At 52.8% G+C, this 24944-nt stretch overlaps 1 protein-coding gene across 3 annotated transcripts in view; it reads right to left on the reverse strand.

Moving 5' to 3' along the window:
* LOC140419827 (uncharacterized) overlaps positions 1 to 24944 on the reverse strand; it is a 96753-nt gene that overhangs the window by 14826 nt on the left and 56983 nt on the right. The window contains exons 3-6 of one of the 3 annotated variants that reach the window (XM_072503858.1): positions 9638 to 9739; positions 8854 to 8955; positions 8568 to 8653; positions 3468 to 3591 (exon numbers count right to left, since the gene is read on the reverse strand). In XM_072503858.1, the coding sequence (XP_072359959.1) occupies positions 3579 to 3591; positions 8568 to 8653; positions 8854 to 8955; positions 9638 to 9739 (303 nt within the window). In that variant the 3' untranslated portion in view covers positions 3468 to 3578. Of the gene's footprint in view, positions 1 to 3467; positions 3592 to 8567; positions 8654 to 8853; positions 8956 to 9637; positions 9740 to 24944 lie in introns of those variants that run through there. The other 2 variants (XM_072503857.1, XM_072503856.1) reach the window with 2 other exon arrangements.

The raw sequence follows: 24944 nt of genomic DNA on the forward strand, positions 1-24944 counted from the left end.
CCCATTGCTCTTCCGCGATCTCCATGCTCCTCCAGTTCCAGCTTCAGTCAATTCCCTCCCTCCCCCACCAATTTTAATAGTTCTTCTGGTTGCCGGGCTGCCTGGAACCCAAAGGTCCGGAATTCCCTCCCGAAACATCTCAGCCTTGCGACCTCTCCTTTTTTTTATTTTTTATTAAGATGCGCCTTCAAACCTCCCCGCTTGTCGTCACCTGTCGGAAGGGCGCTGTGCGTGACTGCATAGGTTTTGGTGGGGCACGCTCCTTCGTAGCGCCAGGGAACATTATATGAAGTAAAGTCGCTATCTAAAGGCACGTTACCTTGCTGCTCAGCAGTCTTTCACTTCTGCAAGTCAGGATTCAACATTCCAACTCTCTTCACATCTTGACTTATTTACTCTTTCACAGGATGTGGGGCGTCGCTGGTCGGGCCCAGTATTTATTGCCCGTCCCTAATTGACCCTTGAGAAGGTGGTGGGTGAGTCGCCTTCTTGAACCGGCTGCAGTCCCTGTGTGGTGTGGGTAACACCCACAGTGCTGTCAGGGAGGGAGGTCCAGGATTGTGACCCGGTGACAGTGAAGGAACGGCCGATATATTTCCCAGTCAGGATGGTGAGTGTGGGGCTCGGAGGGGAACTTGCAGGTGGTGGAGTTCCCCATGTGTCTGCTGTCCCTTGTCCTTCTAGATGGTAGAGGTGGTGGGTTTGGAAGGTGCTGTCGAAGGAGCCTTGGTGAGTCGCTGCGGTGCATCTTGTAGATGGTACACACACTGCTGTCACTGTGCGTCGGTGGTGGAGGGAGTGAATGATTGTGGATGGGGTGCCGATCAAAGCGGGGCTGCTTTGTCCTGGATATGTTGTCGGAGCCGCACTCATCCAGGTAAGTGGAGAGTATCCCATCGTACTCCTGACTTGTGCCTTGTAAATGGTGGACAGGCTTTGGGGAGTCAGGAGAGGAGGTACTTACCGCAGGATTCCCAGCTTCTGACCTCCTGTAGCCACAGTATATATATGGCTGGTCCAGTTCAGTTTCTGGTCAATGGTAACACCTAGGATGTTGATAGTGATTCAGCAATGGTAATGCCATTGAATGTCATGGGGCAATGATTTGTTAGATCCTCTCGTTGGTGGTTGTTATTGCCTGGCACTTGTGTGGCACAAATGTTACTTGCCACTCGTCAACCCCAACCCTGGATATTGTCCAAGTCTTGATGAATTTGGAATGGTCTGCTTCAGTATCTGAAGTGTTGCAAATGGTCATTAGCAAACATCCCCACTTCTAATGGAAGGTCATTGATGAAGCAGCTGAAGGTGGACATAACCATGCTTCCAGCGAAGGTGATAGAATTTTGAATGAGATTGAGGGACAGGGTGCATTGAATACTTTCCTTTAATTCCCACCTCCACTCCAATGATTCGGGTTGGAATGGATGCATACTGCTGGATTGATACAGGGCTATGGGGAGAGAGTGGGGCAGTGGGATTAGTTTGGGATTGATACAGGGCTATGGGGTGAGAGTGGGACAGTGGGATTAGTTTAGGATTGATACAGGGCTATGGCGAGAGGCCGGGAGAGTGGGATTAGTTTGGGATTGATACAGGGCTATGGGGCGAGAGGGGCAGTGGGATTAGTTTGGGATTGATACAGGGCTATGGCGAGAGGCTGGGACAGTGGGATTAGTTTGGGATTGACACAGGGCTATGGCGAGAGAGCGGGATTAGTTTGGGATTGATACAGGGCTATGGGGAGAGAGTGGGGCAGTGAGATTAGTTTGGTATTAATAAGGACTATGGGGAGAGTGGGCAGTGGGATTAGTTTGAGATTGATCCAGGGCTATGGGGAGAGAGTGGGGCAGTGAGATTAGTTTGGGATTGACACAGGGCTAAGGGGAGAGAGTGGGGCAGTGGGATTAGTTTGGGATTGATACAGGGCTATGGGGAGAGTGGGGCAGTGGGATTAGTTTGAGATTGATACAGGGCTAAGGGGAGAGAGTGGGGCAGTGGGATTAGTTTGAGATTGATACAGGGCTAAGGGGAGAGAGTGGGGCAGTGGGATTAGTTTGGGATTGATACAGGGCTAAGGGGAGAGAGTGGGGCAGTGGGATTAGTTTGGGATTGATACAGGGCTATGGGGAGAGAGCGGGGCAGTGGGATTAGTTTGGGATTGATACAGGGCAATGGGGAGAGAGCGGGGCAGTGGGATTAGTTTGGGATTGATACAGGGCTATGGGGAGAGAGCGGGGCAGTGGGATTAGTTTGGGATTGATACAGGGCAATGGGGAGAGAGCGGGGCAGTGGGATTAGTTTGGGATTGATACAGGGCTATGGGGAGAGAGCGTTGCAGTGGGATTAGTTTGGGATTGATACAGGGCTATGGGGAGAGAGCGTTGCAGTGGGATTAGTTTGGGATTGATACAGGGCTATGGGGAGAGAGTGGGGCAGTGGGATTAGTTTGGGATTGACACAGGGCTATGGGGAGAGAGTAGGGCAGTGGGATTAGTTTGGGATTGACACAGCGCTCTCTGCACTCTAATCTGCTGTGGTAAGGAATCCTCGACGGGGAAGCTCTGGCCTCTTATGTCACAACACCCACATAACATTTCTGATGTCAGAGTGCACTCAGCAGCTTCTTTTGTTACCCATATTAAGGAATATGTGAAATATGACACCTAATGCATCAGGTGTTGCAATAGTACGGTATTAGTTCCGGGGCGCTTGTGGGTGTGTGACCCACTCCACAAAGGTGAGCCCAGTCCCCAGGGCAACAGGGCCGGTATCAAGAGAGCGCTACATTTAAGGTGCTGCCTGGCGACCCTTTTGTATCTAGTTGGCCTCAAATGTCATTCACGTCACAGGAGGGAGAACCAGGGGGCAATGAAGACAAGAGGGCGGTTCTTGAAGTTAGAGGAGGAAATGGTGCAGTGGTAATGTCACCGGTCTAGTAATCCAGAGGCTCGAGTGGCGGGGGGGGGGGGGGGAATTAAATTCGATGAATAAAAATCTTGAATGATGGCGCTAATCTCAGTAATGATAACCATGAAAACAATCGATGATTGTAGTTTTTAAAAAAACCTGGTTCACTAAGGGAAGGGAAATATGCCATCCTTACCTAGTCTGGCCTACACGTGACTCCAGACTTTTATCTCCCCCCCCCCCCCCCCCCCCTCCCCAAAACAGCAATATGGTTGACTCTGAACTGCGCCCCCTCCCCCAATTCTGTTAAATGGCCAAATGAGCCCACTCAGATGAAGGGGGCAGTTAAGGGCAACACATGCTGGGGGTTTGGCCAGCGGCACACCCACATCCCGCGGAAGAATTGTATTTTTTTTTATTATTAAAAAAGGACGCCGTGTGGGGATCTCAGGCGACTGGACAGGCTGGGTGGGTGCCAGTTCGTGTTTGCGTACTGCTTCAATCCACCACCCTGGCCAATCCACATCCGGCTGCACTAACAAATGGAGCTCGAGCTATACTGAGAAAAACTAATTATTTTATTGGACTTTTTAAAAACTGCTCTGCACTAGCACTCCAACTATCCTCAACTCTCGATAAGTGTAGGCTGCTGTCCAAACTCAAGCTGTTCAACTGGGACACCTGCGTATGGGAGAGAGAGAGAGAGAGAGAGAAAGCAGGCGGTTAACTTGGTTCACAGCCCCAGTTGCGCTTCAAAGACACGTCGAGGGTGTGTGGGGGGAGGGGGGGGGCTCTCTGCCTTAAAAATATTCAGAGATTCTGCTTCCACCGCCCTTTGAGGAACAGTCCCAGAGACTCACCGCCCTCGGCGAGAAAATATTTCTCCTCATCTTCATTTTACATGGGCGAGCCCTTATTTTTGAACAGCGACCCCAGTTCTAGATTCTCCCGCAAGAGGAAACATCCTCGCCACATCCACCCTGTCAGCATCCCCTCAGGATTAACATAGCATAGATTAACATAGAATTTACAGTGCAGAAGGAGGCCATTCGGCCCATCAGTCTGCACCGGCTCTTTGAAAGAGCACACTACCCAAGATCAACACCTCCACCCTATCCCCATAACCCAGTAACCCCACCCAACACTAAGGGCAATTTTGGACACTAAGGGCAATTTAGCATGGCCAATCCACATAACCTGCACATCTTTGGACTGTGGGAGGAAACCGGAGCACCCGGAGGAAACCCACGCACACACGGGGAGGATGTGCAGACTCCGCACAGACAGTGACCCAAGCCGGAAATCGAACCTGGGACCCTGGAGCTGTGAAGCAATTGTGCTATCCACAAGGCTACCCCGCTGCCCCTTAAAGGTTTTGATCACGTCGCCTCTCATTCTTCACCAATGCCGTGTACAACTGAACCATAATCTGTGTAACTGAAGCCACAGTAGAGGGACCAGGCAACCGGGCCAGACAGATGACCCCCTCAGTCTCCCGCTGCCTGGACCGGTTTATGGCCAGTTTGTCCCTGCCAAGGAACAGGCTCATGAGGAGGTCCTCCTTGCTCCCTGCACCGAGTGCCCGCAGATCAGGGGCTGAAGTGCAAAACTAAACTGTAACAAAAGGTTTCTCAAAAAACTAAAGGGGGTGCAGCCTAAAGCAACTAACATACAAGCGGTCCAAGAACTCCACCGGGCAGCAAAAAAAAAAAAGCAGCCATCTTGGGAATCTGTTAGGCAATGCAGTCTACGGTTGAATGGAACTGCTGAGGGCAACACCCTCCACCACAGGTCCGAGTTTAAGGAGGAAGGCCCCTTCCTAACTAGCTCCAATTTTCATGCTCACACAATTGCTCTCATTTAAATTTAGAACTCGAGTCCTAAACCCACTTCTCTCCCTCAAACACAATATAAAATTCAATCATATTATGAATGGGGCAGCAGGGTAGCACAATTGCTTCACAGCTCCCGGGTCCCAGGTTCGATTCCAGCTTGGGTCACTGTCTGTGCGGAGTCTGCACATCCTCCCAGTGTGCGCGTGGGTTTCCTCCCACAGTCCAAAGATGTGCAGGTTAGGTGGATTGGCCATGATAAATTGCCCTTAGTGTCCAAAATTGCCCTTAGTGTTGGGTGGGGTTACTGGGTTATGGGGATAGGGTGGAGGTGTTGACCTTGGGTAGGGTGCTCTTTCCAAGAGCCGGTGCAGACTCAATGGGCCGAATGGCCTCCTTCTGCACCGTAAATTCTATGAAATAAATTCTATGAATGCAACCTACGAAATCATTAAGTAATCCAATCCCGTTGGTCAAAACCAGGTCTAGTACAGCCTGCTCGCCTCAGAATATGTTGTTCTAAGAAACTCTCGAAAATATTCCATGAATGCCTCATCTCTGATATATTTCCCCCATCTGATTTTTCCAGTCTCTACATAGATTAAAATACCCCTTTCAGATGAGCTCCCATCATCTCCTCCTTTAGATTCTATACTTCCAGTACACAGCTCCCCCTACTTGTTGCCCTTCGCAGTTCTCAACTCTACCTCAGCCACTTCTACATCCTGGTTTCCCGAACACAGGTCGTGTCCATCTCCACTGTAGCAATGGTAGTCAACAGACATCCCATGTAGACGGTACGGTGGCACAGCGGTTAGCCCAAGGACCCGGGTTCGATCCCAGCTCCGAGTCACTGTCCGTGTCGAGTTTGCACATTCTCCCCGTGTGTATGGGTTTCAACCCCACAACCCAAAAAATGTGCAGGGTAGGTGGCTTGGACACACTAAATTGCCCCTTATTTGCAAAAAAAAAAAAAAAAAGAATTGAGTACTCTAAATTAAAAAAAAAAGACACCCCATCGGTTGGCAAGGGGTTCAGTTGAGTACCTGTCAGTCAGACAAAATATTGCTCAACCATCTTAACAGCACATGCACAGCCTGTCTCCCCTCAGATACCAGCTCCTCTCTCACTGACACACAGCGTGTCCCCACTCTCAGATACCAGCTCCTCCCTCACTGACACACAGCCTGTCCCCACTCTCAGATACCAGCTCCTCTCTCACTGACACACAGCCTGTCCCCACTCTCAGATACCAGCTCCTCCCTCACTGACACACAGCCTGTCCCCACTCTCAGATACCAGCTCCTCTCTCACTGTCACACAACCTGTCTCCACTCAGATACCAGCTCCTCTCTCACTGACACACAGCCTGTCCCCACTCTCAGATACCAGCTCCTCCCTCTGACACACAGCCTGTCTCCACTCTCAGATACCAGCTCCTCTCACTGACACAGCCTGTCCCCACTCTCAGATACCAGCTCCTGCCTCACTGACACAGCCTGTCCCCACTCTCAGATACCAGCTCCTCTCTCACTGACACGCAGCCTGTCCCCACTCTCAGATACCAGCTCCTCCCTCACTGACACACAGCCTGTCCCCACTCTCAGATACCAGCTCCTCCCTCACTGACACACAGCCTGCCCCCACTCTCAGATACCAGCTCCTCCCTCACTGACACACAGCCTGTCCCCACACTCAGATACCAGCTCCTCCCTCACTGACACACAGCCTGTCCCCACTCTCAGATACCAGCTCCTCCCTCACTGACACACAGCCTGTCCCCACTCTCAGATCCCAGCTCCTCTCTCACTGACACACAGCCTGTCCCCACTCTCAGATACCAGCTCCTCCCTCACTGACACACAGCCTGTCCCCACTCTCAGATACCAGCTCCTCTCTCACTGACACACAGCCTGTCCCAACTCTCAGATACCAGCTCCTCTCTCACTGACACACAGCCTGTCCCCACTCTCAGATACCAGCTCCTCCCTCACTGACACACAGCCTGTCCCCACTCTCAGATACCAGCTCCTCTCTCACTGACACACAGCCTGTCCCAACTCTCAGATACCAGCTCCTCTCTCTGACACACAGCCTGTCCCCACTCTCAGATACCAGCTCCTCTCTCACTGACACACAGCCTGTCCCCACTCTCAGATACCAGCTCCTCTCTCACTGACACACAGCCTGTCCCCACTCTCAGATACCAGCTCCTCTCTCACTGACACACAGCCTGTCCCCACTCTCAGATACCAGCTCCTCTCTCACTGACACACAGCCTGTCCCCACTCTCAGATACCAGCTCCTCTCTCACTGACACACAGCCTGTCCCCACTCTCAGATACCAGCTCCTCCCTCACTGACACACAGCCTGTCCCCACTCTCAGATACCAGCTCCTCCCTCACTGACACACAGCCTGTACCCACTCTCAGATACCAGCTCCTCCCTCACTGACACACAGCCTGTCCCCACTCTCAGATACCAGCTCCTCTCTCACTGACACACAGCCTGTCCCAACTCTCAGATACCAGCTCCTCTCTGACACACAGCCTGTCCCCACTCTCAGATACCAGCTCCTCTCTCACTGACACACAACCTGTCCCCACTCCCAGATACCAGCTCCTCTCTCACTGACACACAGCCTGTCCCCACTCTCAGATACCAGCTCCTCCCTCACTGACACAGCCTGTCCCCACTCTCGGATACCTGCTCCTCCCTCACTGACACACAGCCTGTCCCCACTCTCAGATACCAGCTCCTCTCTCACTGACACACAGCGTGTCCCCACTCTCAGATACCAGCTCCTCTCTCACTGACACACAGCCTGTCCCCACTCTACCAGCTCCTCTCACTGACACACAGCCTGTCCCCACTCTACCAGCTCCTCCCTCACTGACACAGCCTGTCCCCACTCAGATACCAGCTCCTCCCTCACTGACACACAGCCTGTCCCCACTCTCAGATACCAGCTCCTCTCTCACTGACACACAGCCTGTCCCCACTCTCAGATACCAGCTCCTCTCTCACTGACACACAGCCTGTCCCCACTCTCAGATACCAGCTCCTCCCTCACTGACACACAGCCTGTCCCCACTCTCAGATACCAGCTCCTCCCTCACTGACACGCAGCCTGTCTCCACTCTCAGATACCAGCTCCTCCCTCACTGACACACAGCCTGTCCCCACTCTCAGATACCAGCTCCTCCCTCAGAAACACAGCCTGACCCCACTCTCGGATACCAGCTCCTCCCTCACTGACAGAGCCCCTTCCCACTCAGATACCAGCTCCTCCCTCACACGACACACAGCCTGTCCCCACTCTCAGATACCAGCTCCTCCCTCACTGACACACAGCCTGTCCCCACTCTCAGATACCAGCTCCTCCCTCACTGACACGCAGCCTGTCTCCACTCTCAGATACCAGCTCCTCCCTCACTGACACAGCGTGTCCCCACTCTCAGATACCAGCTCCTCCCTCAGAAACACAGCCTGACCCCACTCTCGGATACCAGCTCCTCCCTCACTGACAGAGCCCCTTCCCACTCAGATACCAGCTCCTCCCTCACACGACACACAGCCTGTCCCCACTCTCAGATACCAGCTCCTCCCTCACTGACACACAGCCTGTCCCCACTCTCAGAGTAAGCTAATCTTAACCCGTCCTGCATCTCTGTTCCATTCTCAAACTGGGCCTGAATGGGTGCAGCGGTGGATCCCTCTCTGGGTGCCGGGCCGAGTCCAACCCCAGGAGAGAGTCCAGCGTCTGAATGCTGCCAGCGTTTCAGCATTTGTCATAGGGCACAGGTTCGCCCCTCATTACCTACCTGCCCTCAGCATCCTCCACATCTGCATCCCCATCGCTCCCACCTGGTAACTCGTCCAGTTCCACCTCCGGGTCGGTGTTCAACTCCTGTCAACCAGAGGAAAGAAATCAACACCACCCGGAACACCAGGCAGAGGCCTGGCTGCCGAATTGAGCGGCGCTGCAGTGAGATAGATCTTTCCCGAATGCACTCCCCACTCTTCCCTCTTCCCCCTTCCCCCTTCCCGCCCCCTCTCACCCACACCCCATTCTCTGCGAGTGAAAGCTAGAATCGGGTGAAGGCTCACCTCTGTCCCGTAGCCCTCAGAGTTGCTTGCGCCGTTAGCTGGCCCAGCGCATGCCAGCGGCTCACGATCTCCCTCTGTCGTCGCACTAGGTACTGGCAAGTCCTAAGGACAGACAAGCAGTCATCAGTACAAGAGGTAAGGAGGGCGCACCAACCTGGAGAACGCTCCTTTATCTGCAGAAGATGCGAAGACATATCACTCCGATCGGGAGACGGTGACGTGTGGTCATGACTCTGGACTAGTAACCCAGAGCCCCAGGTTAATCCTCTTGCGAAACATCCCAGGAGGAGTGGCGTAAGTAGTCAGGAGCGCGTGACACATGACACAAATTTTAAGTTAAAAATTTTAAAAAGAATACAAAAATGTCTTTAAAACATGCTTCACAGCTCTGGGGTCCCGGATTCAGTTCCCGGCTTGGGTCGCTGTCTGCAGGGTCTGCGCGTTCTCCTAGTGTCTGCGTGGATTTCCTCCAGGTGCTCCGCATTCCTCCCACAGTCCAGGGATGTGCAGGTTGGGTGGATTGGCCATGCTTAAAAAGGTTAGGTGGGGTTACTGGGCCACGGGGATAGGTTGGAAGTGTGGGCTTAAATGGGGTGCTCGTTCCAAGGGCCAGTGCAGGTTCGCTGGGCCGAATGGCCTCCTTCTGCACTGTAAATTCTATGAATCTGACCATCCCCACACCTGGCACACGCCCTCTGTAAACTGACATTAGGCTCTAGATACAGATATCCTGAGGGAAAGATACATCAGTTTTGACAAGACCGCTGTGAGGAGCACTCATCACCTTAAAAGACGTCTTCAGCCGACACTGCCTTGGGTGAGCGCCATTTCGGAGGATCCGCATCTCCGGAACATTCTGACCAACCGTTAACGTCTCGTTGCCCTGCTGATTAACCGGACAAAACATTAATTCCAATTGTGGCTCCCGGCCGGATTCCCAAACCTTCCCAATCGCCCCCAGCCCTGACGTTAACTGGATTTCATTCAGAAAAAAAACTTGGGGCAAGTCGGCATGTTCGAACCTGCACCTAGCCCAACTGCATCGACCCATCTCCATCTTCGTTGGCCAAGATTGGCGAGGCGTCGATTGCAAACTCCTTAGCCTCCCTTTCCGAATTCCTCCCAGGCCCATTCAATGTTTCTAGTCTCCTCCGGACCAAGAAGCAATCACTGTGCTTCTCCAATTGTACCCTCGCACACATCCCCAATATTTTAAGTTTGTCCCAGAGGAACTTTCAGCCTCCCCAAGCAACCCGCCCCGAAGATTGTCCCCGACAGCTTTCCAACCTCACTTGATGAACATTCTTCTGCAAACCTCCAGCTTCGTGCGCAGAGAGGACACCCAAACCCCGTTAAGCAATTTCACCCGAGCAAAGCCCTGGCTGCGGGATCTTCAAGGTGATCATCGAATGAATCATAACGGATGGTTTTGGAATATGGTGATACGATAACTCAACCACCGAGGGAGATACAGGCTGCCCATCGATCCCCAGAGAGGGAGATACAGGCTGCCCATCGATCCCCAGGGAGAGAGATACAGCCTGCCCATTAATCCCCAGAGGGAGATAGACTGCCCATCAATCCCCAGAGAGAGAGAGAGAGAGAGAGATACAGCCTGCCCATCAATCCCCAGAGAGAGAGACACAGCCTGCCCATCAATCCCCAGAGAGAGATACAGCCTAACCATCAATCCCAGAGAGAGAGCGAGAGATACAGCCAGCCCATCAATCCCCAGAGAGAGATACAGCATGCCCATCAATCCCCAAAGAGAGATACAGCCTGCCCATCAATCCCCAGAGAGAGATACAGCCTGTCCATCATTCCCCAGAGAGAGAGATACAGACTGCCCATCAATCCTGAGAGAGAGAGAGAGATACAGCCTGCCCATCAATTCCCAGAGAGCAAGAGATACAGCCTGCCCGTCAATCCCCAGAGAGAGACAGCCTGCCCATCAAACCCCAGAGAGTGAGAGGTACAGCCTGCCCATCAATCCCCAGAGAGAAATACAGCTTGCCCATCAAACCCCAGAGAGATACAGCCTGCCCATCAATCCCCAGAGATACAGCCTGCCCATCAATCCCCAGAGAGAGATACAGCCTGCCCACCAATCCCCAGAGAGAGATACAGCCTGCCCATCAATACGCAGTGAGAGATACAGCCTGTCCATCAATCCCCAGCGAGAGAGAGATACAGCCTGCCCATCAATCCCCAGAGAGAGACAGCCTGCCCATCAATCCCCAGTGAGAGAGATACAGCCTGCCCATCAATCCCCAGAGAGACATACAGCCTGTCCATCATTCCCCAGAGAGAGATACAGCCTGCCCATCAATCCCCAGAGAGAGATAGAGCCTGCCCATCAATCCCCAGAGAGAGATACAGCCTGCGCATCAATCCCCAGAGAGAGAGATACAGACTGCCGATCAATCCCCAGAGAGAGACACAGCCTGCGCATCAATCCCCAGAGAGAGATACAGCCTGCCCATCAATCCCCAGAGAGAGACAGCCTGCCCATCAAACCCCAGAGAGAGTGATACAGCCTGCCCGTCAATCCCCAGTGAGATACAGCCTGCCCATCAATCCCGAGAGAGAGAGATACAGCCTGCCCATCAATCCCCAGAGAGAGACAGCCTGCCCATCAAACCCCAGAGAGAGTGATACAGCCTGCCCGTCAATCCCCAGTGAGATACAGCCTGCCCATCAATCCCGAGAGAGAGAGATACAGCCTGCCCATCAATCCCCAGAGAGAGATACAGCCTGCCCATCAATCCCCAGAGAGATACAGCCTGCCAATCAATCCCCAGAGAGAAATACAGCTTGCCCATCAAACCCCAGAGAGATACAGCCTGCCCATCAATCCCCAGAGAGAGATACAGCCTGCCCATCAATCCCCAGTGAGTGAGAGAGAGAGCGAGAGAGATTCAGACTGCCCATCAATCCCAGAGAGAGAGAGAGAGAGAGAAAGAGTGAGATACAGCCTGCCCATCAATCCCCAGTGAGATACAGCCTGCCCATCAATCCCGAGAGAGAGAGATACAGCCTGCCCATCAATCCCCAGAGAGAGATACAGCCTGCCCATCAATCCCCAGTAAGAGAGATACAGCCTGCCCGTCAATCCCCAGAGTGAGAGATACAGCCTGCCCGTGAATCCCCACTGAGAGATACAGCCTGCCCATCAATCCCCAGAGAGATACAGCCTGCCCATCAATCCCCAGAGTGAGAGATACAGCCTGCCCATCGATCCCCAGAGAGAGAGAGATACAGCCTGCCCATCAAGCCCTGGAGAGATACAGCCTGCCCATCAATCCTCAGAGAGAGAGAGAGAGTGTGAGAGTGTGAGAGAGAGAGACAGCTTGCCCACCAATGCCCAGAGGAGATACAGCCTGCCCATCAATCCCCAAAGGGAGAGAGATACAGCCTGCCCATCAAGCCCTGGAGAGATACAGCCTGCTCATCAATCCCCAGAGAGAGAGAGAGAGAGTTACAGTCTGCTCGTTAATCCCCAAAGAAACATACAGCCTGCCCGTCAATCCCCAGTGAGAGATACAGCCTGCCCATCAATCCCCAGTGAGATACAGCCTGCCCATCAATCCCCAGTGAGAGAGATACAGCCTGCCCGTCAATCCCCAGTGACAGAGAGAGATACAGCCTGCCCATCAATCCCCAGTGACAGAGAGAGATACAGCCTGCCCATCAAACCCCAGAGAGAGATACAGCCTGTCCATCAATCCCCAGAGAGAGAGAGAGAGAGAGAGTGAGTGTGAGAGTGTGAGAGAGAGAGACAGCTTGCCCACCAATCCCCAGAGAGAGAGAGAGAGAGAGATACAGCCTGCCCATCAATCCCCAGAGAGAGATACAGCCTGCCCATCAATCCCCAGAGATTGATACAGCCTGCCCATCAATCCCCAGAGATTGATACAGCCTGCCCATCAATCCCCAGAGAGAGAGATACAGCCTGCCCATCAATCCCCAGAGAGAGATACAGCCTGCCCATCAATCCCCAGTGAGAGATACAGCCTGCCCATCAATCCCCAGTGAGAGATACAGCCTGCCCATCAATCCCCAGTGAGAGATACAGCCTGCCCATCAATCCCCAGAGAGAGATACAGCCTGCCCATTAATCCCCAGTGAGAGATACAGCCTGCCCATCAATCCCCAGTGAGAGATACAGCCTGCCCGTCAATCCCCAGAGATTGATACAGCCTGCCCATCAATCCCCAGAGAGAGATACAGCCTGCCCATCAATCCCCAGTGAGAGATACAGCCTGCCCATCAATCCCCAGTGAGAGATACAGCCTGCCCATCAATCCCCAGAGAGAGATACAGCCTGCCCATTAATCCCCAGAGGGAGATACAGACTGCCCATCAATCCACAGAGAGTGATACAGCCTGCCAATTAATCCCCAGAGGGAGATACAGCCTGCCCATCAATCCCCAGAGTGAGATACAGCCTGCCCATCAATCCCCAGAGAGAGATACAGCCTGCCCATCAATCCCCAGAGAGAGAGAGAGAGAGAGAGAGATACAGCCTGCCCATCAATCCCCAGAGAGAGATACAGCCTACCCATCAATCCCAGAGAGAGAGCGAGAGATACAGCCTGCCCATCAATCCCCAGAGAGAGAGACACAGCCTGCCCATCAATCCCCAGAGAGATACAGCCTGCCCATCAATCCCCAGAGAGAGAGAGATACAGACTGCCCATCAATCCCCAGAGAGAGATAGAGCCTGCCCATCAATCCCCAGAGAGAGATACAGCCTGCGCATCAATCCCCAGAGAGAGAGATACAGACTGCCCATCAATCCCCAGAGAGAGACACAGCCTGCGCATCAATCCCCAGTGAGAGACACAGCCTGCCCATCAATCCCCAGAGAGATACAGCCTGCCCATCAATCCCCAGAGAGAGAGAGATACAGACTGCCCATCAATCCTGAGAGAGACACAGCCTGCCCATCAATACCCAGAGAGAGAGATCCAGCCTGCCCGTCAATCCCCAGAGAGAGAGATACAGCCTGCCCATCAATCCCGAGAGAGAGAGATACAGCCTGCCCATCAATCCCCAGAGAGAGAGATACAGCCTGCCCATCAATCCCCAGAGAGAGATACAGCCTGCCCATCAATCCCCAGAGAGATACAGCTTGCCAATCAATCCCCAGAGAGAAATACAGCTTGCCCATCAAACCCCAGAGAGATACAGCCTGCCCATCAATCCCCAGTGAGTGAGAGAGAGAGCGAGAGAGATTCAGACTGCCCATCAATCCCAGAGAGAGAGAGAGAGAGAGAGAAAGAGTGAGATACAGCCTGCCCGTCAATCCCCAGAGATTGATACAGCCTGCCCATCAATCCCCAGTGAGAGATACAGCCTGCCCATCAATCCCCAGTGAGAGATACAGCCTGCCCATCAATGCCAGTGAGAGATACAGCGTGCCCATCAAACCCCAGAGAGAGATACAGCCTGCCCATCAATCCCCAGAGAGAGAGAGAGAGAGAGTGAGTGTGAGAGTGTGAGAGAGAGAGACAGCTTGCCCACCAATGCCCAGAGGAGATACAGCCTGCCCATCAATCCCCAAAGGGAGAGAGTTACAGCCTGCCCGTTAATCCCCAAAGAGGCATGCAGCCTGCCCATCAATCTCCAGAGAGAGAGAGAGGGATACAGCCTGCCCGTCAATCCCCAGAGATTGATACAGCCTGCCCATCAATCCCCAGAGAGAGATACAGCCTGCCCATTAATCCCCAGAGAGAGATACATCCTGCCCATCAATCCCCAGAGAGAGACACAGCCTACCCATCAATCCCAGAGAGAGAGCGAGAGATACAGCCTGCCCATCAATCCCCAGAGAGAGATACAGCCAGCCCATCAATCCCGAAAGAGAGATACAGCCTGCCCATCAATCCCCAGTGAGAGAGATACAGCCTGCCCATCAATCCCCAGAGAGAGGGAGAGATACAGACTGCCCATCAATCCCCAGTGAGTGTGAGAGAGCGAGACAGATTCAGACTGCCCATCATTCCCAGAGAGAGAGAGAGAGAGAAAGAGTGAGATACAGCCTGCCCATCAATCCCCAGTAAGAGAGAGATACAGCCTGCCCATCAATCTCCAGTGAGATACAGCCTCCCCATCAATCCCGAGAGAGAGAGATACAGCCTGCCCATCAATCCCCAGAATGAGAGATACAGCCTGCCCATCAATCCCCAGTGAGAGATACAGCCTGCCCATCAATCCCCAGAGAGATACAGCATGCCCATCAATCCCCAGAGTGAGAGATACAGCCTGCCCATCCATCCCAAGGGAGAGACAGCCAGCCAATCAAGCCCTGGAGAGATACAGCCTGCCCATCAATCCCCAGAGTGAGATACAGCCTGCCCACCAATCCCCAGAGAGAGATACAGCCTGCCCATCAATCCCCAGTGAGACATACAGCCTGCCCATCAATACGCAGTGAGAGATACAGCATGCCCATCAATCCCCAGCGAGAGAGAGATACAGCCTGCCCGTCAATCCCCAGAGAGACACAGCCTGCCCACCAATCCCCAGAGAGAGATACAGCCTGCCCATCAATCCCCAGTGAGACATACAGCCTGCCCATCAATACGCAGTGAGAGATACAGCATGCCCATCAATCCCCAGCGAGAGAGAGATACAGCCTGCCCGTCAATCCCCAGAGAGTGATACAGCCTGCCCATCAATCCCCAGTGAGAGAGATACAGCCTGCCCATCAATCCCCAGTGACAGAGAGAGATACAGCCTGCCCATCAATCCCCAGTGACAGAGAGAGATACAGCATGCCCATCAATCCCCAGCGAGTGAGAGATACAGCCTGCCCATCAATCCCCAGTGAGAGTGATACAGCCTGCCCATCAATCCCCAGTGAGAGAGATACAGCCTGCCCATCAATCCCCAGTGACAGAGAGTGATACAGCTTGCCCATCAATCCCCAGAGAGAGAGATACAGCTTGCCCATCAATCTCCAGAGAGATACAGCCTGCCCATCAATCCCCAGAGAGAGATACAGCCTGCCCGTCAATCCCCAGAGATTGATACAGCCTGCCCATCAATCCCCAGAGAGAGATACATCCTGCCCATCAATCCCCAGTGAGAGATACAGCCTGCCCATCAATGCCAGTGAGAGATACAGCCTGCCCATCAATCCCCAGTGAGAGAGAGATACAGCCTGCCCATCAATGCCAGTGAGAGATACAGCCTGCCCATCAATCCCCAGTGACAGAGAGAGATACAGCGTGCCCATCAAACCCCAGAGAGAGATACAGCCTGTCCATCAATCCCCAGAGAGAGAGAGAGAGAGAGTGAGAGTGTGAGAGAGAGAGACAGCTTGCCCACCAATGCCCAGAGGAGATACAGCCTGCCCATCAATCCCCAAAGGGAGAGAGTTACAGCCTGCCCGTTAATCCCCAAAGAGACATGCAGCCTGCCCATCAATTTCCAGAGAGAGAGAGAGAGGGATACAGCCTGCCCGTCAATCCCCAGAGATTGATACAGCCTGCCCATCAATCCCCAGTGAGAGAGATACAGCCTGCCCATCAATCCCCAGTGAGATACAGCCTGCCCATCAATCCCGAGAGAGAGAGATACAGCCTGCCCATCAATCCCCAGAGTGAGATACAGCCTGCCCATCAATCCCGAGAGAGAGAGATACAGCCTGCCCATCAATCCCCAGAGTGAGATACAGCCTGCCCATCAATCCCCAGAAAGAGAGATACAGCCTGCCCATCAATCCCCAGAGACAGAGACTCAGCCTGCCCATCAATCCCCAGAGAGAGATACAGCCTGCCCATCAATCCCAGAGAGCGAGAGATACAGCCAGCCCATCAATCCCGAAAGAGAGATACACCTTGCCAATCAATCCCCAGAGAGAAATACAGCTTGCCCATCAAACCCCAGAGAGATACAGCCTGCCCATCAATCACCAGAGAGTGAGAGATACAGCCTGCCCATCAATCCCCAGAGAGAGAGATACAGCCTGCCCATCAATCCCCAGAGAGATACAGCCTGCCCATCAATCCCCAGAGAGAGGGAGAGATACAGACTGCCCATCAATCCCCAGTGAGTGTGAGAGAGAGAGCGAGACAGATTCAGACTGCCCATCAATCCCAGAGAGAGAGAGAGAGAAAGAGTGAGATACAGCCTGCCCATCAATCCCCAGTGAGAGAGATACAGCCTGCCCATCAATCCCCAGTGAGATACAGCCTGCCCATCAATCCCGAGAGAGAGAGATACAGCCTGCCCATCAATCCCCAGAGTGAGATACAGCCTGCCCATCAATCCCGAGAGAGAGAGATACAGCCTGCCCATCAATCCCCAGAGTGAGATACAGCCTGCCCGTCAATCCCCAGAGAGAGAGATACAGCCTGCCCATCAATCCCCAGAGTGAGAGATACAGCCTGCCCATCAATCCCCAGAAAGAGAGATACAGCCTGCCCATCAATCCCCAGAGTGAGAGATACAGCCTGCCCGTCAATCCCCAGAGAGAGATACAGCCTGCCCATCAATCCCCAGAGAGAGATACAGCCTGCCCATCAATCCCCAGAGAGAGATACAGCCTGTCCATCATTCCCCAGAGAGAGAGATACAGACTGCCCATCAATCCTGAGAGTGAGCGATACAGCCTGCCCATCAATCCCCAGAGAGAGATACAGCCTGCCCATCAATCCCCAGAGAGAGAGAGATACAGCCTGCCCGTCAATCCCCAGAGAGAGACAGCCTGCCCATCAATCCCCAGAGAGAGAGATACAGCCTGCCCATTAATCCCCAGAGAGAGATTACAGCCTGCCCATTAATCCCCAGAGAGAGATACAGACTGCCCATCAATCCCCAGAGAGAGAGAGATACAGCCTGCCCATCAATCCCCAGAGAGATACAGCCTGCCCATCAATCCCCAGCGAGAGAGAGATACAGCCTGCCCGTCAATCCCCAGAGAGAGATACAGCCTGCCCATCAATCCCCAGTGAGATACAGCCTGCCCATCAATCCCGAGAGAGAGAGATACAGCCTGCCCATCAATCCCCAGAGAGAGATACAGCCTGCCCATCAATCCCCAGTATGAGAGATACAGCCTGCCCATCAATCCCCAGAGAGATACAGCCTGCCCGTCAATCCCCAGTGAGAGAGACAGCCTGCCCATCAATCCCCAGAGAGATACAGCCTGCCCATCAATCCCCAGAGAGAGAGAAAGAGAGAGAGAGAGAGAGAGACAGCCTGCCCATCCATCCCAAGGGAGAGACAGCCAGCCCATCAAGCCCTGGAGAGAGACAGCCAGCCCATCAATCCCCAGAGAGAGATACAGCCTGCCCATCAATCCCCAGAGAGAGATACAGACTGCCCGTCAATCCCCAGAGAGAGATACAGCCTGCCCATCAATCCCCAGTGAGACATACAGCCTGCCCATCAATACGCAGTGAGAGATACAGCATGCCCATCAATCCCCAGCGAGAGAGAGATACAGCCTGCCCGTCAATCCCCAGAGAGACACAGCCTGCCCATCAATCCCCAGTGACAGAGAGAGATACAGCGTGCCCATCAAACCCCAGAGAGAGATACAGCCTGCCCATCAATCCCCAGAGAGAGAGAGAGAGAGAGAGAGAGTGAGTGTGAGAGTGTGAGAGAGAGAGAGACAGCTTGCCCACCAATGCCCAGAGGAGATACAGCCTGCCCATCAATCCCCAAAGGGAGAGAGATACAGCCTGCCCATCAATCCCCAGAGAGAGAGAGAGAGAGAGAGAGAGAGTTACATCCTGCCCGTAAATCCCCAAACAGACATGCAGCCTGCCCATCAATCCCCAGAGAGAGAGAGAGAGAGAGAGAGAGGGATACAGCCTGCCCGTCAATCCCCAGAGAGAGATACAGCCTGCCCATTAATCCCCAGAGAGAGATACAGACTGCCCATCAATCCCCAGTGAGAGATGCAGCCTGCCCATCAATCCCCAGTGAGAGATACAGCCTGTCCCATCAATCCCCAGAGAGAGAGAGAGAGAGAGAGATACAGCCTGCCCATCAATCCCTAGAGAGAGAGAGAGAGAGAGAGAGAGAGATACAGCCTGCCCATCAATCCCCAGTGAGAGATACAGACTGTCCCATCAATCCCCAGAGAGAGAGAGATACAGCCTGCCCATCAATCCCCAGAGTGAGAGATACAGCCAGCCCGTCAATCCCCAGTGAGAGATACAGCCTGCCCATCAATCCCCAGGGAGAGAGAGAGATACAGCCTGCCCATCAATCCCCAGAGAGACACAGCCTGCCCATCAATCCCCAGAGAGAGAGACAGCCTGCCCATCAATCCCCAGAGAGAGATACAGCCAGCCCATCAATCCCCAGTGAGATACAGCCTGCCCATCAATCCCCAGAGAGAGATACAGCCTGCCCGTCAATCCCCAGAGAGAGAGATACAGCCTGCCCGTCAATCCCCAGAGAGAGAGATACAGCCTGCCCATCAATCCCCAGTGAGAGAGATACAGCCTGCCCGTCAATCCCCAGAGAGAGAGATTCAGCCTGCCCATCAATCCCCAGTGAGATACAGCCTGCCTGTCAATCCCCAGAGAGAGATACAGCCTGCCTGTCAATCCCCAGAGAGAGAGATGCAGCCTGCCCATCAATCCCCAGAGAGAGATACAGCCTGCCCATCAATCCCCAGAGAGAGATACAGCCTGCCCATTAATCCCCAGAGAGAGATACAGCCTGCCCATCAATCCCCAGAGAGAGATACAGCCTGCCCATCAATCCCCAGAGATACAGCCTGCCCATTAATCCCCAGAGAGAGATACAGCCTGCCCATTAATCCCTGGAGAGAGAGATACAGCCTGCCCATCAATCCCCATAGAGAGAGAGATACAGCCTGCCCACCAATCCCCAGTAAGATAGATACAGCCTGCCCATCAATCCCCAGTGAGATACAGCCTGCCCATCAATCCAGAGAGAGAGAGATACAGCCTGCTCATCAATCCCGAGAGAGAGAGAGATACAGCCTGCCCATCAAACCCCAGAGAGAGATACAGCCTGCCCATCAATCCCCAGTGAGATACAGCCTGCCCATCAATCCCCAGAGAGAGAGAGAGAGATACAGCCTGCCCATCAATCCGCAGAGAGAGAGAGATACAGCCTGCCCATCAATCCCCAGTGAGATACAGCCTGCCCATCAATCCAGAGAGAGAGAGATACAGCCTGCTCATCAATCCCGAGAGAGAGAGAGATACAGCCTGCCCATCAAACCCCAGAGAGAGATACAGCCTGCCCATCAATCCCCAGAGAGATACAGCCTGCCCATCAATCCCCAGAGTGAGAGATACAGCCTGCCCATCAATCCCCAGGGAGAGAGAAAGAGAGAGAGAGAGAGATAGATACAGCCTGCCCGTCCATCCCCAGGGAGAGACAGCCAGCCCATCAAGCCCTGGAGAGATACAGCCTGCCCATCAATCCCCAGCGAGAGAGAGATACAGCCTGCCCGTCAATCCCCAGAGAGAGATACAGCCTGCCCATCAATCCCCAGAGAGAGATACAGCCTGCCCATCAATCCCCAGAGAGAGATACAGCCTGCCCATCAATCCCCAGTGAGAGAGATACAGCCTGCCCATCAATCTCCAGAGAGAGATACAGCCTGCCCTTCAAAGAACAAACAAAGAACAAAGAAATGTACAGCACAGGAACAGGCCCTTCGGCCCTCCAAGCCCGTGCCGACCATACTGCCCGACTAAACTACAATCTTCTACACTTCCTGGGTCCGTATCCTTCTATTCCCATCCTATTCATATATTTGTCAAGATGCCCCTTAAATGTCCCTATCGTCCCTGCTTCCACTACCTCCTCCGGTAGCGAGTTCCAGGCACCCACTACCCTCTGCGTAAAAAACTTGCCTCGTACATCTACTCTAAACCTTGCCCCTCTCACCTTAAACCTATGCCCCCTAGTAATTGACCCCTCTACCCTGGGGAAAAGCCTCTGACTATCCACTCTGTCTATGCCCCTCATAATTTTGTATACCTCTATCAGGTCGGTCCTCAACCTCCTTCGTTCCAGTGAGAACAAACAGAGTTTATTCAATCGCTCCTCATAGCTTATGCCCTCCATACCAGGCAACATTCTGGTAAATCTCTTCTGCACCCTCTCTAAAGCCTCCACATCCTTCTGGTAGTGTGGCGACCAGAATTGAACACTATACTCCAAGTGTGGCCTAACTAAGGTTCTATACAGCTGCAACATGACTTGCCAATTCTTATACTCAATGCCCCGGCCAATGAAGGCAAGCATGCCGTATGCCTTCTTGACTACCTTCTCCACCCGTGTTGCCCCTTTCAATCACCTGTGGACCTGTACTCCTAGATCTCTTTGACTTTCAATACTCTTGAGGGTTCTACCATTCACTGTATATTCCCTACCTGCATTAGCCCTTCCAAAATGCATTACCTCACATTTGTCCGGATTAAACTCCATCTGCCATCTCTCCGCCCAAGTCTCCAGACAATCTAAATCCTGCTGTATCCTCAGACAGTCCTCATCGCTATCCGCAATTCCACCAACCTTTGTGTCGTCTGCAAACTTACTAATCAGACCAGTTACATTTTCCTCCAAATCATTTATATATACTACAAACAGCAAAGGTCCCAGCACTGATCCCTGTGGAACACCACTGGTCACAGCCCTCCAATTAGAAAAGCATCCCTCCATTGCTACCCTCTGCCTTCTATGGCCTAGCCAGTTCTGTATCCACCTTGCCAGTTCACCCCTGATCCCGTGTGACTTCACCTTTTGTACTAGTCTACCATGAGGGACCTTGTCAAAGGCCTTACTGAAGTCCATATAGACAACATCTACTGCCCTACCTGCATCAATCATCTTAGTGACCTCCTCGAAAAACTCGATCAAGTTAGTGAGACACGACCTCCCCTTCACAAAACCGTGCTGCCTCTCACTAATACGTCCATTTGCTTCCAAATGGGAGTAGATCCTGTCTCGAAGAATTCTCTCCAGTAATTTCCCTACCACTGAAGTAAGGCTCACCGGCCTGTAGTTCCCGGGATTATCCTTGCTACCCTTCTTAAACAGAGGAACAACATTGGCTATTCTCCAGTCCTCCGGGACATCCCCTGAAGACAGCGAGGAGCCAAAGATTTCTGTCAAGGCCTCAGCAATTTCCTCTCCAGCCTCCTTCAGTATTCTGGGGTAGATCCCATCAGGCCCTGGGGATTTATCTACCTTAATATTTTTTAAGACACCCAACACCTCGTCTTTTTGGATCACAATGTGACCCAGGCTATCTACACCCCCTTCTCCAGACTCAACATCTACCAATTCCTTCTCTTTGGTGAATACTGATGCAAAGTATTCATTTAGTACCTCGCCCATTTCCTCTGGCTCCGCACATAGATTCCCTTGCCTATCCTTCAGTGGGCCAACCCTTTCCCTGGCTACCCTCTTGCTTTTTATGTACGTGTAAAAAGCCTTGGGATTTTCCTTAACCCTATTTGCCAATGACTTTTCATGACCCCTTCTAGCCCTCCTGACTCCTTGCTTAAGTTCCTTCCTACTTTCCTTATATGCCACACAGGCTTAGTCTGTTCCCAGCCTTTTAGCCCTGACAAATGCCTCCTTTTTCTTTTTGACGAGGCCTACAATATCACTCGTCATCCAAGGTTCCCGAAAATTGCCGTATTTATCTTTCTTCCTCACAGGAACATGCCTGTCCTGTATTCCTTTCAACTGACACTTGAAAACCTCCCACATGTCAGATGTTGATTTGCCCTCAAACATCCGCCCCCAATCTATGTTCTTCAGTTCCCGCCTAATATTGTTATAATTAGCCTTCCCCCAATTTAGCACATTCATCCTCGGACCACTCTTATCCTTGTCCACCAGTACTTTAAAACTTACTGAATTGTGGTCACTGTTACCAAAATGCTCCCCTACTGAAACATCTACCACCTGGCCGGGCTCATTCCCCAATACCAGGTCCAGTACCACCCCTTCCCTAGTTGGACTGTTTACATATTGTTTTAAGAAGCCCTCCTGGATGCTCCTTACAAACTCCGCCCCGTCTAAGCCCCTGGCACTAAGTGAGTCCCAGTCAATATTGGGGAAGTTGAAGTCTCCCATCACCACAACTCTCCCATCACCACAACCCTGTTGTTTTTACTCTTTTCCAAAATCTGTCTACCTATCTGCTCCTCTATCTCCCGCTGGCTGTTGGGAGGCCTGTAGTATACCCCCAACATTGTGACTGCGCCCTTCTTATTCCTGATCTCTACCCATATAGCCTCACTGCCCTCTGAGGTGTCCTCTCGCAGTATAGCTGTGATATTCTCCCGAACAAGTAGCGCAACTCCGCCTCCCCTTTTACATCCCCCTCTATCCCGCCTGAAACATCTAAATCCTGGAACGTTTAGCTGCCAATCCTGCCCTTTCCTCAACCAGGTCTCTGTAATGGCAACAACATCATAGTTCCAAGTAGTAATCCAAGCTCTAAGTTCATCTGCCTTACCCGTAATGCTCCTTGCATTAAAACATATGCACTTCAGGCCACCAGACCCGCTGTGTTCAGCAACTTCTCCCCGTCTGCTCTGCCTCAGAGCCACACTGTCCCTATTCCCTAGTTCTCCCTCAATGCTCTCACCTTCTGACCTATTGCTCCCGTGCCCACCCCCCTGCCATACTAGTTTAAACCCTCCCGTGTGACACTAGCAAACCTCGCGGCCAGGATATTTATGCCTCTCCGGTTTAGATGCAACCCGTCCATCTTATACAGGTCACACCTGCCCCGGAAGAGCTCCCAGTGGTCCAGATAACGGAAACCCTCCCTCCTACACCAGCTGTTTAGCCACGTGTTTGTCTGCTCTATCTTCCTATTTCTAGCCTCACTGGCACGTGGCACAGGGAGTAATCCCGAGATTACAACCCTCGAGGTCCTGTCTTTTAACTTTCTGCCTAGCTCCCTGAACTCCTGCTGCAGGACCTCATGCCCCTTCCTGCCTATGTCGTTAGTACCAATATGTACAACGAGCTCTGCCTGTTTGCCCTCCCCCTTCAGGATTCCCTCTACCCGTTCGGAGACATCCTGGACCCTGGCACCAGGGAGGCAACATACCATCCTGGAGTCTCTTTCACGTCCACAGAAGCGCCTATCTGTGCCCCTGACTATAGAGTCCCCTATTACTATTACTCTTCTGCGCTTTGACCCTCCCTTCTGAACATCAGAGCCAGCCGTGGTGCCACTGCTCTGGCTGCTGCTGTTTTCCCCTGATAGGCTATCCCCCCCGACAGTATCCAAAGGGGTATATCTGTTCGAGAGGGGGACAACCACAGGGGATTCCTGCACTGACTGCCTGCCCTTTCTGGTGGTCACCCATTTCTCTGCCTGCACCTTGGGTGTGACCACATTTACATAACTGCGATCTATGACACTTTCCGCCACCGTCAATCCCCAGAGAGAGATACAGCCTGCCCATCAATCTCCAGTGAGAGAGATACAGCCTGTCCGTCAATCCCAGTGAGAGAGATACAGCCTGCCCATCAATCTCCAGTGAGAGAGATACAGCCTGTCCGTCAATCCCAGTGAGAGAGATACAGCCTGCCCGTCAATCTCCAGTGAGAGAGATACAGCCTGCCCATCAATCCCCAGAGAGAGAGAGATACTGCCTGTCCATCAATCCCCAGAGAGAGAGAGAGATACTGCCTGTCCATCAATCCCCAGAGAGAGAGACACAGCCTGCCCATCAATCTCCAGTGAGAGAGATACAGCCTGTCCGTCAATCCCCAGTGAGAGAGATACAGCCTGCCCATCAATCCCCAGTGAGAGAGTGAGAGAGTGTGAGAGTGTGAGAGTGTGAGAGTGTGAGAGTGTGAGAGTGTGAGAGTGTGAGAGTGTGAGAGTGTGAGAGTGTGAGAGTGTGAGAGTGTGAGAGAGTGTGAGAGAGTGTGAGAGAGTGTGAGAGAGTGTGAGAGAGTGAGAGAGAGTGTGAGAGAGTGAGAGAGTGAGAGAGTCAGCTTGCCCACCAATGCCCAGAGGAGATACAGCCTGCCCATCAATCCCCATACAGAGAGAGAGAGTTACAGCCTGCCCGTCAATCCCCAAAGAGACATGCAGCCTGCCCATC

This window comes from Scyliorhinus torazame, chromosome 5 (assembly GCF_047496885.1).
Source record: "Scyliorhinus torazame isolate Kashiwa2021f chromosome 5, sScyTor2.1, whole genome shotgun sequence".
Lineage (NCBI taxonomy): Eukaryota > Metazoa > Chordata > Chondrichthyes > Carcharhiniformes > Scyliorhinidae > Scyliorhinus > Scyliorhinus torazame.